General features: G+C 41.1%; 1 protein-coding gene across 1 annotated transcript in view; it reads left to right on the top strand.

Annotated features, from left to right (window-relative positions):
- Window positions 1-13349, top strand: part of LOC103775459 (tetratricopeptide repeat protein 7A-like) — a gene marked incomplete at both ends in the record, with an annotated part of 81523 nt that overhangs the window by 15210 nt on the left and 52964 nt on the right. Inside the window, one exon of the mRNA XM_008942914.1 lies at window positions 8647-8764. Coding sequence (XP_008941162.1) covers window positions 8647-8764 — 118 coding nt within the window. The remainder of the gene's footprint in view (window positions 1-8646; window positions 8765-13349) is intronic.

The following is a 13349-nucleotide window of genomic DNA, read 5'->3' as shown; positions in this document are numbered from 1 at the left end:
TGCCTTGTCCAGAAGTGGGCAGAGTCAGGATTTGTCCTTCTGGTTGGTACTTGTGCACAAAATCTCTTTGGATCTTCTAGCTCAGCTAGCATATAAAAATACCTTGTTATAGTGACACTTAGGAAAGATGATGAGACTGTAATTCAGTTCCAACTCTGTCCTCAGGCAGTCCAGTATCTCCAGACTTACAGCAGAGCTGAAAAAGCAACAGTCTAATCTTAGAATACAGGAGAAAGAAGGGAAAAATGAGCTGGGTTTGATTATTGCAATGTAAGAGGTTTTTCCCCTGCATCTACTGGTTTTTCATTGTGTGAAACACTTTTCAGTGTTAGCCAAACAGACCGTGGCTCAGAAGTGGGGTGCAGTAGGAAATACAGATGTGACTTCACAAGAGGGTGATTTTACTGCAGTTTTCTAGAGCACAACCTTATGAACTAAAACCAAATTAAAAATATTCCTCTCCCCTCTTCCTTTCAGTTGATGGCCTATGCTCTGTCTTGGTACCAAACTTCACGATGGTGTAGAAGAGTTTTAATTAAGGGGAGTCAGAGGGAAATCAGAGCGAGCATCTTTTAAAAGAACTGAAATGATAGGTTCCCACATCACATAGTCAAAGGGATGCTTCTGATATTACTGGCAAAATCCTGTGCCTAATAAAGACCTTCCTGCTCAGCAGAGCTGTTTTTCTAAATGTCATCCTTACAGTAATTATTTGCATTTAAATTACATGGCAATCAAATCAGAATTGAATCATTTAAACTGGAAGTGAACAAGCTGATCAATGCCAGTATAAATAGAAAGGAGGACAGACGTGGCATGGGAACAGTCTAATGGACAAATATTAACAGTTACAAACACTCAAACATATCTTGCTGTTCAGAACATATAAAATATGATTAATGTCTCAATTGGGAAATACATCTATGTACTTGATTGCTGGCTAGGCAGGAAAAGGTGAAATCAGTTCACCATTTATCCAGATGAAACAGCTAATTTATATGTCCTGCTTCTGTCTGCTGTGTGCTTTTGGTTCAGTATTGTGCTCTGCTTATGGTCCCTGGACAAGCCATACTTTAGTCTTATTTCAGCTACTAGCAATAAAAAACACCCAAAACCCACTTACACAGCTGGGTAATTACAGAATGTCATGAGGAGCACAGAACAGTTTTTCTCAATTAATCTAGTGGTCACTTAACTCATTTTGCTGGCTCTGTACATGATGTCTCAGCACACTGTAAGAACCAGGGAAAACAAAAAATTAATTGAAACATACCATAGTGATTTACAGCATTGAGGATGCTCAGATCATATCTGGGAAATAATCTCTCAGTGCAGAACAAATCAAAGTAAAAATGTTCATGCATTCATACTGTGCCATGCAAATCAATATATAACAGAGCCTGATGTGGAAAAGAACTAAATGCCCCCAGCTTCTGGTGTGACAGTATGAGCAGATTATTAGCTGATGTAAGTTGGCACTGCTCCACTGGCATGCTACTGGCACCATGCTGGCTTACATCAGCAGATGATTTACCCCATCAACCACTAGCTCTCAGGATTGGGCCTGCAGTAAACAACTGTGTGATATAAGCAATGTTTTTGTTACCTTTTTCAGAATTACAGGGTTTTGAAATTAATTTTTTTTAAAAAAAAGAAAAAGGCAGAGTGAACAGTAAATCAATACTTCATTAATTCTAAAGCTTATGTCAGCTGTCTTGGAGGACCAGAAAAGCTCCAAAACTAGTGCACCTGTATAGACCATGCTTGTCTGGTCAGGATATGGTTGAACCTGTATTAATAAAGCTTGTGAAATACAAAAGTTTTCAGCAAAGTTGGAACTTCTATACTGTATCTAAACCATTTCTCAGGTATTTTAAATGCCTTTAAAGTGGGCTTAGAATTATTTTTGAGACATCATGCTGCCTAGTCTTCCAGTTTGCTGGAGTTTCAGCACAACAGTTGGCTGAACTCCCATGTGAATGATTCTAGCAACTGAACACAAAGCCAATTTCTGTTTAGCCAGCTGTCTTTTAGCTTTCCAGAATGCACTATGAAGGTTCTGACCACTGAAATTCAGAGTATTGTTTTAAATTTTCATATGAGGGTTGATTACAGTGGCATATGTCCATACTGAGGTTATCCTGCATTTGGTCCAATAGAAATTCAGAGTTCCAATTACTAAAAGGCTTTCTGCAATTTCCTCTTTCACTCAGCCTTCCCTGGCAGAACCTCAGCTGAATGCTCATTTGCCTATTTTGGCAGTGGCTTTGATTTGCAGCATAAGTTGTTTGGTTTAGTATTTTAATAGTACAGTGCTGTTAATTTCATTCTGATCTAGGTTCTCCAGGACCCTTTTATGGCAGGTGTTGTGAAAATACTAAAACCAGAACTGCATACAGTTAAATACTGAATTTCTCCATTGGAGGAACCTTATTGGAAGGCATTTAGGGTCACTATAATGCTTTCTTGTGCTTTTCACTCCACTGATTTAATTTTGAAAGCTTTGTAAATACACATAGAAACAAATGGACTGTAATGCTAAGATAGGCTCGAATCTTTTAGGGCTCTGATCTGACAGGGAGTAGGAAGATGTGGGACGTGTTCTTGGTATTTTCATTGCCCCACAGTCGACAAAAGAAAAATACTGTTGTGCTAAACTTGTGTGGCACCAAACGATGCCAGTGTTACCAGCTACTAGGAGCTTTTGGAGGGGCTTCACCCCATGGCCAAAGCTGCAGCGCAAGGTGGTGCTGTGCCGCTGGGACAGTTCCCTCATTTCCTCCCACTGGGCAACCCGAGTGAGTGCAGTGGAGTGGTCTGCTCCAGCACTTTGCTGGGAAGACAGAGATCACACCATCCATCAGGGAAGAGGAGAAGATAGTGGGGTCAGGCCAGGCCAGACCACGCACGGAGTCGTAAAAAGGGAGTAAGACATACCGAGAGGTCAATATATCATGGGGCGGGGGGAGGTTGGCAGGATGTAGATTTAGAGCTGCATACTTCTGAGGTAACAGCTTATCATTCATTACTTTCACAGACTGCTTAATCCCAGAGTACTTCTCTTGCCTGCTGTCCGTTGTTGACCCTGTCACAGTAGATAATAAATGCTGGGCATGTGCTTGTACCCAGTCGCCGAGGAGCCCTGGAGTCACACGGAAGTGCTTCGGTCTTACTCTAGTGTGAATAATACTGAGAGATCAAAGCTAGCCCCATTATCAGTTATTCCACCTGCTGAGCAGACAGTCTGGAAGACTGACATGGCTAGGGCAAGAGACTACTGAGAAAGCAATGAATGGTAAGGAGCTACTGGAATTTTCTTCCATCTTTTAAAAGACGCTCCTGCTTACATCCCAGCTGCTGTTATTGAAGCAATCCCAAGGGTTTTAGATGTGAGAAATGACCAAGGATTTTGCCTTCTATATATCTCCCTTGTGAACAAACCATTCTTGCTACAGTGCAGGAAAGGCCCACGTATTCCTAACTCCTGGGGGCTGAGCAAGTTGTTGGGCTTAGCACTGCTGACACATGGAGAAAATACTGACTAGCCTGACAATAGAAACTACAGGATTTTTTTTTTTTCCTGATATATGTAACATGGTTCACTTTATATACTGTAAACAGCTGTGGGACAAACCCCTTCCATTATACTGTGCTTTATTGGCCACTTTCTTCCTGTGCCTTTTTCCTCTTCTCATTCTTTCTTCCCAGTATTTAATTTGTACTCTTCTTTGAATTAATCTCTATGCCTTCAACCCAGTGTAATGAAAATGATAAGAAAAGGTCAATCCAACTAGTTAATATCATGCATAATTTTGCATAGATAGCCTTTCTGCAGGATTTGAGTCTCTTATGTGCTTGGATATCACTCAGTCTCACTGGAGTCCAAACTCCCTTGCTTCACTGACATTGTCTGCTCTCTTAAGTCCAGTGTCACTTGATGTGTTTCTTGCCTCCCCCCTTGTGCACTTCTCTTCCAGTGGAGTAAGGTGCCATTTCCATGCTACTGTACATCATCAATTTGCTTGCCCTCAATTGTTCTAAATCCATGCTGGTGAGAACTGCAGCTTCCACTTACAGTCCTGGAGGATATTGATTCAGTAGGGTAGGGCTTGAGCTTTTCTAAAAACAAGCTGGGTGGCAGTTGGAAACCAGCTGGGTGGCGACAGGCCAGGGGACAGCACCTGCTGTTCCCCACTCCCTTGTCAGTGTGCCCCCAGGCTTGGCTTGAGCACACACCAAAACCTACGGTCAAATAACAAGGGTGGCTGGAACAGCCACTCTGTTTCAGGGAAAACATCCCTCAGGGTTATGCAGCTAACAACTGTTCATTTTCCATCAAAGGTGATGGAGGGAGGTGGAACCCAGCCCCACAGGATTACAGTCTTATTGGTGTCAGGTCACAGTCTGGCAGCCTGTCTCTCTCCAGGTGCCAGGTGTGTGCTTGTGTGTGGTGGAGAGGTTGCTTAGCTAGTGCTTCCAGGTGCCTCCTGACAGTTTGTACAGCTTGAGTTCAAAATACAAAAGGTTCCTTTTAGGTTGTTTTTCCCCCACACCTGCTTTCTGAGCTTTCTTCCATGCAGGTCTCAAAGGCAGGGATCCTCTCCCAGCAACCTGTGGTGCTGCACTTCTCTCCACCTGCTATTCAGTGTAGAATATGCAGGAGAATGTAAGAACAGTAAGGGACAAATTGCAGGTGTAGCTGTGGGGCTTTGAGACTCTTTGTTTTTTGTTTGCTTCTGAGAAAATAACAAGTAGTGATTCTAAGAAAACTGAATTCAAGCTGTCAGTGGCACTCTTGATGCCCAAAGAAATATCTTTTCTGTGGTGTTGGGAGCTGCTGTTGATGCTGTTAGCAACCAGGTAGAAACAGTATGCTCTGCATTTCTAAGTCACAAGTAATGCTGTGCCATGCCTACTGTGGGGGAGGACATGTGGCATCCTGTGGCTTAGAGCTTACTAGAAAGGGACTGTAAGTTGCCACAAGAATTTTTGATCCATGTTCCTTGCCCTTCCAATACAGTGTTGTGTCACCTTAAGGTTGGAGTCCTCCTCTGAAGGGAATGAACCATTTATGTTCCCTTCATCTTGAGGCTGGCCCCTGGCTTTGCAGTTTGAGAAGGAATGGACATCTTGTTCTCCTCATAAGCTGACTGCCATTTGGCTCACTTCTGTGTACCTTGAGCTCACAATTTCCAGGAGTCCCACAGGGTGAGACTTCAAAAACCTGGCACCATGTGGAGAGGGGAGAAAGGGGGAGCAGATCCTGCTGCTTCAGGTTATGTGGCAGTATGCAGGAGCTGAAGCTGGGAACGGTTGTATCTGGTGAGATCCCAAAGGGGTTTTTGCCTCATTTGGAGGCCTTCCTGCTCTCCTGTTTGCTACAGCACAGAGTGGAGATATCTCACATGGTTAAGGCCCCCCACAGACACGACTTCACTGGCAGATCACAGCTCCAGCTCACTCCTGGTCCCTCACCCGGGTGTATGGAGAGGGTGTGTTCATCCAGAGTGGACCCCAGTTGTTCTTGCCAGTTAGTTGGTAGCCCTGAGTATCCCTCAAGGGGGTATTCCTGTTTCAGTTAGTAGTTTCCAGATTCATAGTTAAGTAGGCAGTCAGCAAGACTGATGCCCTGGGAGAGTTGAAACCTCACAGTGGGTGATGTGAGTGAAAGGTTTGTCTTTTCACACTTGCCCAGAACGATTGAAGAGTAGGAGAATGGGAGAAGAGAGGGCAGGTGGCAGCCACAGCAGGGCTGGCAGGAGAAGTGGCTGAGAGCTGTAAGAAGAAGTAACTGCTTTCATAAGCAGAACCATCTGTGCTGGAGTTTGCAAGGCCACTTATTTTCAAAGCAGCCTTCAGCTGACCCAAGTTTGCATTCATGAGAATCTTTGTGGCTGGTCGAAGTGCCATTAGTGTTTAGTATGAATAAATGTTGACAAGAATGTTTGTGCTAGAAGAGCTCTTTCTGCCATTCTGAAAAGTTGTGGTTTTAATTATTCATACAATACATTAATCTGACACTCACAGGTGGCCTTGGATAACTGGCAGGCAAGAAAGCTGAATGGTGTGCTGCTGATTTATGCAGCACAGGCCATCAGTCAGACTGGAAACACCATCAGGTGACCATTCAGAGAAACAATGGAGCAAAATCTCTCCAATTTTAAATGCCTCCATTTTAATTCAAATCCTTTTATTTAATCTCTTTATGTGTATGGAAATACACATGTGTAGAGTGTATGGAAATACAGTCTATGTACCCCTACCCTTTGTTGCTAGTCATTAGAATTCCTTGTATATCTGTTTTCTTCATCTTATGGAGACTTCTTGGATGAAAGTTTGTGTGGGGAGAAGAGGAGGAACAAAGAAGAAAAAGTGGGGAAGTAGCTTTATGATCACAAAAGAGGTGCATAATTAATTTTTCATCTGCAGAGATTTCATATCTTATATAAAGGGTCCTGAGAGCTGAAGGATTCAGTTATTGTTTCATGGGAAGGGATTTTTTGGTTGGTGGTTTGTTGGTTTGTTTTTTTTTCTCAGGGAGGCAAGTCATGGGACATTTTCTTCTTCCATTGTCCTAGGCTCTTGTCCAGAGCATGCTTCAGTACATGGCAGGGAAGTCAGTAGGACTACTGACAGGATTAGGGAATCTCCTGGAACAAATGTCTGTCTTCCTGATGTGATCAGTGTTCAAAGGGTCTCATCTGAGTGTCGTTGAAGTCAGGAGGACTGTTTCCAGTGTTGTCAATAGACTTTGGATTATGCTATTAAAGACAGTGCTTGCAATTTAGTTGGTAGCCCTAAATGTGCCCCAAGGGGATGTTCCTGTTTCAGTATTTTCCAGATACCTAGTTGACTAGACAATCAGCAATACTGAAAGCTTTCATAGTGCTTTCAGGGGAGCATTTGATGATAAAATATAAGTCATTGGGCTGGCTGATCTGAGATTTCAGGAATCTGAAAACTATTGGTCTACACCTAGTATGAATTGTATGGCCTCAGGGAGTAGTACAAGTAGAAGACCCAGGCAGTGGAGACTGCATCTTCACTCATTTTTTGGCCTTTCTTCATGCTTACATTAACAGTAATTTTTCTCTTATGTTTGATATCATTTAATAAGTACTAGTTCCTTTATTTATGAAGTTGTTAGTTAATGTTGTCACCTGAATGTCTTCATTGTCACTAGGAGGATGTAACTAGGAGGCCCATTGACAGGATAGTATATCAAGTCCACTAGATTCTGTTCCTAGGTAGCATATTAAGAGATCACTGCAGAATAGAAATTTTCTGGTCTTCTGGTATATTTTGATTTCAGTTCATTACAGGTGACTGGTTTTAGGTGTTAAGGAGCTGTGAGATGCTGAAGTCTGACAAAGCTGAGTATTAAGAGAGCCCGTTTCAGTTAAGTCTGCAGTACATGCTTCTAAAACAGTTTGATTTTCCTCAGAATTAAACAACTCCATCCCACAAAGTCAGTTGTCATACAATAAAAGTTTTCAAAAGGAAGACTTTTTTTGGTAGTGTATTCATGTCTGGTTCATGATTGGGGATGACTCTGATTATGGTTGGCAGGATCTGCAGACTTGTCTTGTGCAGAAATGAGGTCTTCCTGGAAGCTCTGTCTCTGAAGCATTGCTTACAGCTTTTGCCTATACCTTTCCAACCTACAGCTTTCCATATGGTCTACAGGCCTTAGTCTTTCCTATTTACAGTTGGGTGAGTGATGTTAATGTGAATTTAAGGTTAGAAATGAGGAACACTATTCAGTAATAAAATACTCAAATTATTTTTGTCTAAAATTAACATTAACTCAGGTTTTAAGGATATTAAAGCTTTATATTTTTATTAGACTTAGATCTGTGTGATCATGTGGAAAGGAAGTTTTTTGGGGAGCAGTCTGTACTGTAGGAGAAGAGACCAAATTATATATTTTGCCATTTCAAAGGATGATCCTGACAAGTCATGACTGCTTTCTCTTCCCATTACAATCCATAATACAAAATGCATTTTCAAGGTAATTGTGGCTGCAGAAGATGCAAAATGTGGCTAGTGCAGCCTAAGCTCCTGTGGTTGTGTGGTATTTCTCATCAAAATTTGTCCCCTGAATGTTCTGCCTCCTCCTTGTGGCAGCAGAACTGCGAGCAGCAGCTGAACTTAGCTTGCACTGAAGTGCTTTCTTGTTTTACTCTTGTAATGTTTTAAAAGGCAGTAAAATTTGCTAAGGTTTAAAAACATACAGCAAAACAGGATGGTCTTTCTTTGAAGGCAGAAACCTGCTAGACCTCTCAGTGTACTGCTAGGATAGTGTGTATAAATAGTTGGTCCAACATTCGTACTTAAGGTTGCAGGATTGAAGTGTGCCTGAAGGGAAGTGTAAAAATAAGACAGTATTCTTCATAAACCTTAGACATCTGGAAATCGTTTGGAGTGGATGCTTAAAATAAACTCAAAACTTTTCTCAAAACTGCATGTGGACTGAGGTCTGCTGGTCTGACCTTCTGCATCCTCCATTCTGTGAGTGTTTGCTGTGGTGGCCGGGAGCCCTTGCACGACTGGCTCTCGGATCCCTCGGAGGTGAGTCTAATGTGATAATCATATTGAAGCAAGTCTAGAGGAAATGTTGTAAGTCTCAATCTACCTCTTTTGCAGCTGGAAGAAGGAGAATACTTTGCTAAAATGGTGATAGACCTGGGGGAGGATGCTGGAGAGTCACTAGCAAAGGGATACCTGGCACTGGGCCTGACATACAGTCTTCAAGCGACTGATGGTGAGTTACCCTGCTTGTCAAGTATGTCCTATGGAGAGCATCTGTTCAAGGTCTTCAGTGCAAGCAATGGAAATTGGTTAGGAACTCTGCTTTTAGTGCTGACTGGACATGAAAAATGATTGGATTGCAAGGCAAATGGGGACTGTTCACGTGCTTAGAGAACTGTCTTCTCAGAAGTTTTTAGGTAAAGGAAGAAATGCAAATCATTACTTGGGAGGTGATATTTTGACTGTAGACAACAGTGTTTGGTTTACTTTACTTGAGTATTTCTAATACATTTCTTTCACTTATTTACACAACAAAAAGTCAAACTTTCCATCTATTTTGGTATTTTTGTTACCCACTTGTAAGTCAGGTAAAGAACTGGAGTCAGAAATGCCTGACTTCAGTTCCTGGCATGTTACCGATTCCCCACAGAGATTCAACCTCTCTGTGATGTTGTTTCTTTCTCTGCTTAGAAGTAAACAAGATAAAAATATCTACCTCACTGGTACATGTGGATGTTAACTAGACACAGATCACTGAATGTAAGAAGTATTCTTTATTTTAACCATGCTTGCTTGGGTTTGGAACAACTGGGCGGTGGGCTCCTGCAAGTTTGGTGCTTGGTAGACAGAAGGGCTTTAAGTCCCAGTGTTTGGTAGAGTTCTAGCTCTGACCTTTATCAAGATCATAGGTAGGAAACATCTTTTGTTTCTTCTACAACTTCTAACATAGGTAGAAGGCCTTCTGACATAGTTTCTTTGTGCAATGGCTGAGCTAGTGTTTCACGATCAAATTGACAGTCCTGCCCCCACGTAAGCAGTGGCTTTTCTGTCACATGGGTCCCACAGAAACGATACAACTTCCTCCAGCAAGTGAGCCTGAAACAGAGCTAAAGCAGCTGTATGGTATCATGGAGTTATGCTGGCCTTGCAAGTTACACTAGAAGTCTGCAAGGCATGTGTGTGAGGAAGTGGCTTGTGCTCTTCAGCAGTACAAGTTGGTGTATTTTTTCAGACAGCCATATCTGATCAGCTGTTCTGAGAGCTGCTTTCCAACATGGAGGCTCATAGGCACTGTAGCTCCCCTCAGTTCTCCATTTCTCTGTCTCAGAATAGCTCCCTTTAGAAAGTTTGTGTCATGAAACAGATGTCCTTCCTAGTCTGAGCTTTGTCATATATGTGTGTACATTTTTTTTTCTTAAGTTCATGAAACATTGAGTTCTACTCGACAGCCTATCTTTTGGGGGCATTTTGCCTAGATTTTGTTTAAACTGTCCCTAAAGCTATTACAAGATCCCAGAGACTATTTTCAGATATAGGTTTCCTATGTTAGCCCATTACAATCTATTTATTTTTGTCAGTATAGAAAGAAGGTGGTTTCTAAAGAATCAAGTTGTAGAGGCATGTGCTGTACTCTGGCTCTAAAAATACTTTGGTGCAGTAAAAGGCGAGTTGGAAACTTTTCTTCTGGAAGAGAAGTCCCTGAATGTTCAAGAGATTAGTTCAGATGTAGTAATAAGTGTCCTTTTCAAAATAAAAGAAACAGTCTTCACAACAACTGTCTTGGATTTTTTCCCAGATTAGCATCTGATTTATGTTGTGAAACAGTGGAATATTTGCCTTCTCCTTGTATCTGTAACCTTTAAGTCAATAGGGTCAGTTGCTCAGTTATTTGAAGGAAATTTGAAGAGTATATTTCTGTCTTTCGGGTTGTATTTTAATAAAATGGTTTAAGTCCTTCAAAGATAGGGTCAGTTGCTCAGTTATTTGAAGAAAATTTGAAGAGTATTTAGTTATTTGAGGGAAGTTTGAAGAGTATATTTCTGTCTTTCAGGTTGTATTTTAATAAAGTGGTTTAAGTCCTTCAAAAGCACGCTTAGGGTGATCATGAATATGGAACAGCATTTTACTAGAAAATAACAAATTTGCACTAACAAGACGTTTTCCATTAGCAAATAGCTTACCACAGTGAGGAAGCAAGAGCAGAACATGTTGAAAAGAAGACAGCAGCTCCCTTATAATCCTACCTCATACTGTCAATCTTGTGTTTATACCATTACTCATCATTACTCAGTCAAACAGACACACAGTCAAACATCTACATATGATTTCCATAACTTCCACTTGACTTTCAGTGTCAGCATTTTCAATGGTAGCTAAGTGTTTCAGAGACACTTGACCAATTGCCTCATAAATCCTACAGCATTATATCAAGACGCCTTCCATCCAAAGTTGGGCTTTCTTAATATGTCCTTTTAGTAAATACTGCTCCTCCTGTGTGACAGAGGCACTGAGGAGTTTGGTTACAGCCTTTTCTCTGTGACCTGCAAAAGGGACTTGCTAAACAGCAGAGTCAGAAGGGAGACTCTTACTAAATGACAATTCAAAGAACTTGTGGGAGCATTTGATTAAAAGTCACTTTATAACTATTACATTTACTCCTGCATGAAATAAGACTTCCTGGAACATATGCTGGGTAGCAGTATTTGTAGCTTCCTTGTTCTTGATGTCTAATTACACGTTTCTTGAAATAAGTCTCACTGAAGTAGCTGAAAGATGTGTCCTCAGAGGAAGTCATTGCCTCTTTTGCTTCACTCTTAGGAACACAAATCTCTTCTTCATGCAGAATGTCCATTTTTTGCTATGCTAAATTTTTTGCAGGTCTGTTACCAATGGGGCAATGTGAACAGCAAACCTTTCTCTTCCTTTTGTAGTTCCAGTTTTGCAATGAACTGTATTGTCAACTTTGCCTCCCTTAGGTCTTGGTGAACAGTCCATTGAAGACAGGGGAAGCATTTGATAAAGGCTAAAAAGGAAAGACCAGGTTGAGAATGCTGCAGCCATGCTTGCTGTGGATAAATTTGGGTGGAAGCTGAAGAATCCATTCGTGCTGTCAACCTTGGAGAGTGAAGCACAAGTTTTAGAAATTTAGTCAGAGTTGCCTAATTCTGTCTGCTTAGTGCAAGCTTCTCTTTGCCTGAAGTGAGAGCTTTTCAGTGACACAAGTGGGTTGTGGTGATGATGACTTCTTGGAACAATTCCAGGGGTGGGGCATCCACAACATCTCTGGTTAACCTGTTCAGACGTTTTGCTACCTACATAGTAAATAATTTCTTCCTTATATCTAATCTAATTCTTCCCTCTTTTAGTTTAAAGCCATCACCCCTTATCCTAACACAACATACCCTGGAAAAGAAAACAAACAACTGTGTTGCTTATAAGTCCTCTTTAAGTACTGAAAAGCCACAATGAGATCTCCCCAGAGACTTCTCTTCTCCAGGCAAAACAACCCCAACTCATGTAGCCCTTCTTCATAGAAGTTCCATCCCTCTAACCACTTTCATGGCCTTTCTCTGGACCTGATCCAAGAGGTCTGTGACTGTCTTGTACTGGGGGACCCAGAGCTGAACAGTACTCCAGGTGGGGTCTTGCAAGAGCAGAAGAGGAAAATCACCTCCCTTGACCTGCTGGCCAAGCTTTTTCTGCATCTCTCCCAAGTGTCATTTTTTTTTCTTTTCTTTTTTTTTTTTCTTTTCCCTAATTTATTTCCTTTAGCTGTAATGGCCCTGTAAGTGACATGGTTGACTTGCAGTATCAGTCCTCAATATTGCCAAACACAAATTTCAACATGTTTGTCCCAAGTCAGACACAAATCTAGAGACGGACAACCTGATTTCCAACTTTGTTGTAGCTGAAGATGCAGTTAATGTTGTAGGAGGTGGGTCTCACATGCTGTTTCCCAGTATTGCAGAGGCAAAGCTGACTAGTTCTAATCATTTCCATAACATATTTTGGGCTCTTTCTGACTACAAGCTGAACATCAGTCAAATGTCTTACCAGATGGAACCTAAAAGTTCTCTTAGCTTTTCCATTTGATGTTTATTTTGTGGGGCAAATAGTACAATTTCAGTCTTCCCCCTTGTGTGGCATCTCTAGAACTGCTTTATAACTTGCATAAGGAATTCTGTAGCTTCCCTAAGAAACAGAATCTGATATTTTTCTTCATCAATGTTTATAGCTATGATAAAATCCTTTCCAGTATCTCCTCAAACATTTTAATGTTTACATCAATCTTGACTTTTTTTAAAAATGAATTCTCCTCTTCTGTTCCTCTTTTCCAGTATTTGGCAGTGGAGCTGAATAGTCAGTTGAAGGCTATTGAGAGTGAAGTACTTCCTGACACTTCTAATAAATGCTGCATGAAATTTCATGTCTTCAAATTTATTCTTTAAACTGCAGAATTTTTGTTTAGTTTTTACTATTTAGAGTAGATTTTGTGGCATAAGCATTTTTTTTGGTCTTTATGATTGGGGAAATCCTGAGGATTGCTGTTCCTCCCAAATGAACCTGGTGTTTTGAAGAACTGTTGGCAGATGTAGGAATAAAAAAGTCTGATCACTGTAACTACTTCAGGAAGATTAATTACTTTTGAAGTTTCACTCACTAGTGTGTTGCAGAATGCAAAGAAACTGATTGCCTTCTTATGCCTTGTAGAAGAACACAGCTCTTTCTTCTTACTAACTTTTAAGAATAGTTGAATTTTACCTGGTTGTGTTGCTTAACTATATATACTACTATCTATCTATTCTGGATCTTATGCT

The sequence above is a fragment of the Merops nubicus genome, unplaced genomic scaffold, assembly GCF_000691845.1.
Source record: "Merops nubicus isolate BGI_N331 unplaced genomic scaffold, ASM69184v1 scaffold1776, whole genome shotgun sequence".
NCBI lineage: Eukaryota > Metazoa > Chordata > Aves > Coraciiformes > Meropidae > Merops > Merops nubicus.
The sequence above is the reverse complement of the archived record's forward strand: the minus strand, read 5'-3'. Positions and strand labels throughout refer to the sequence as shown.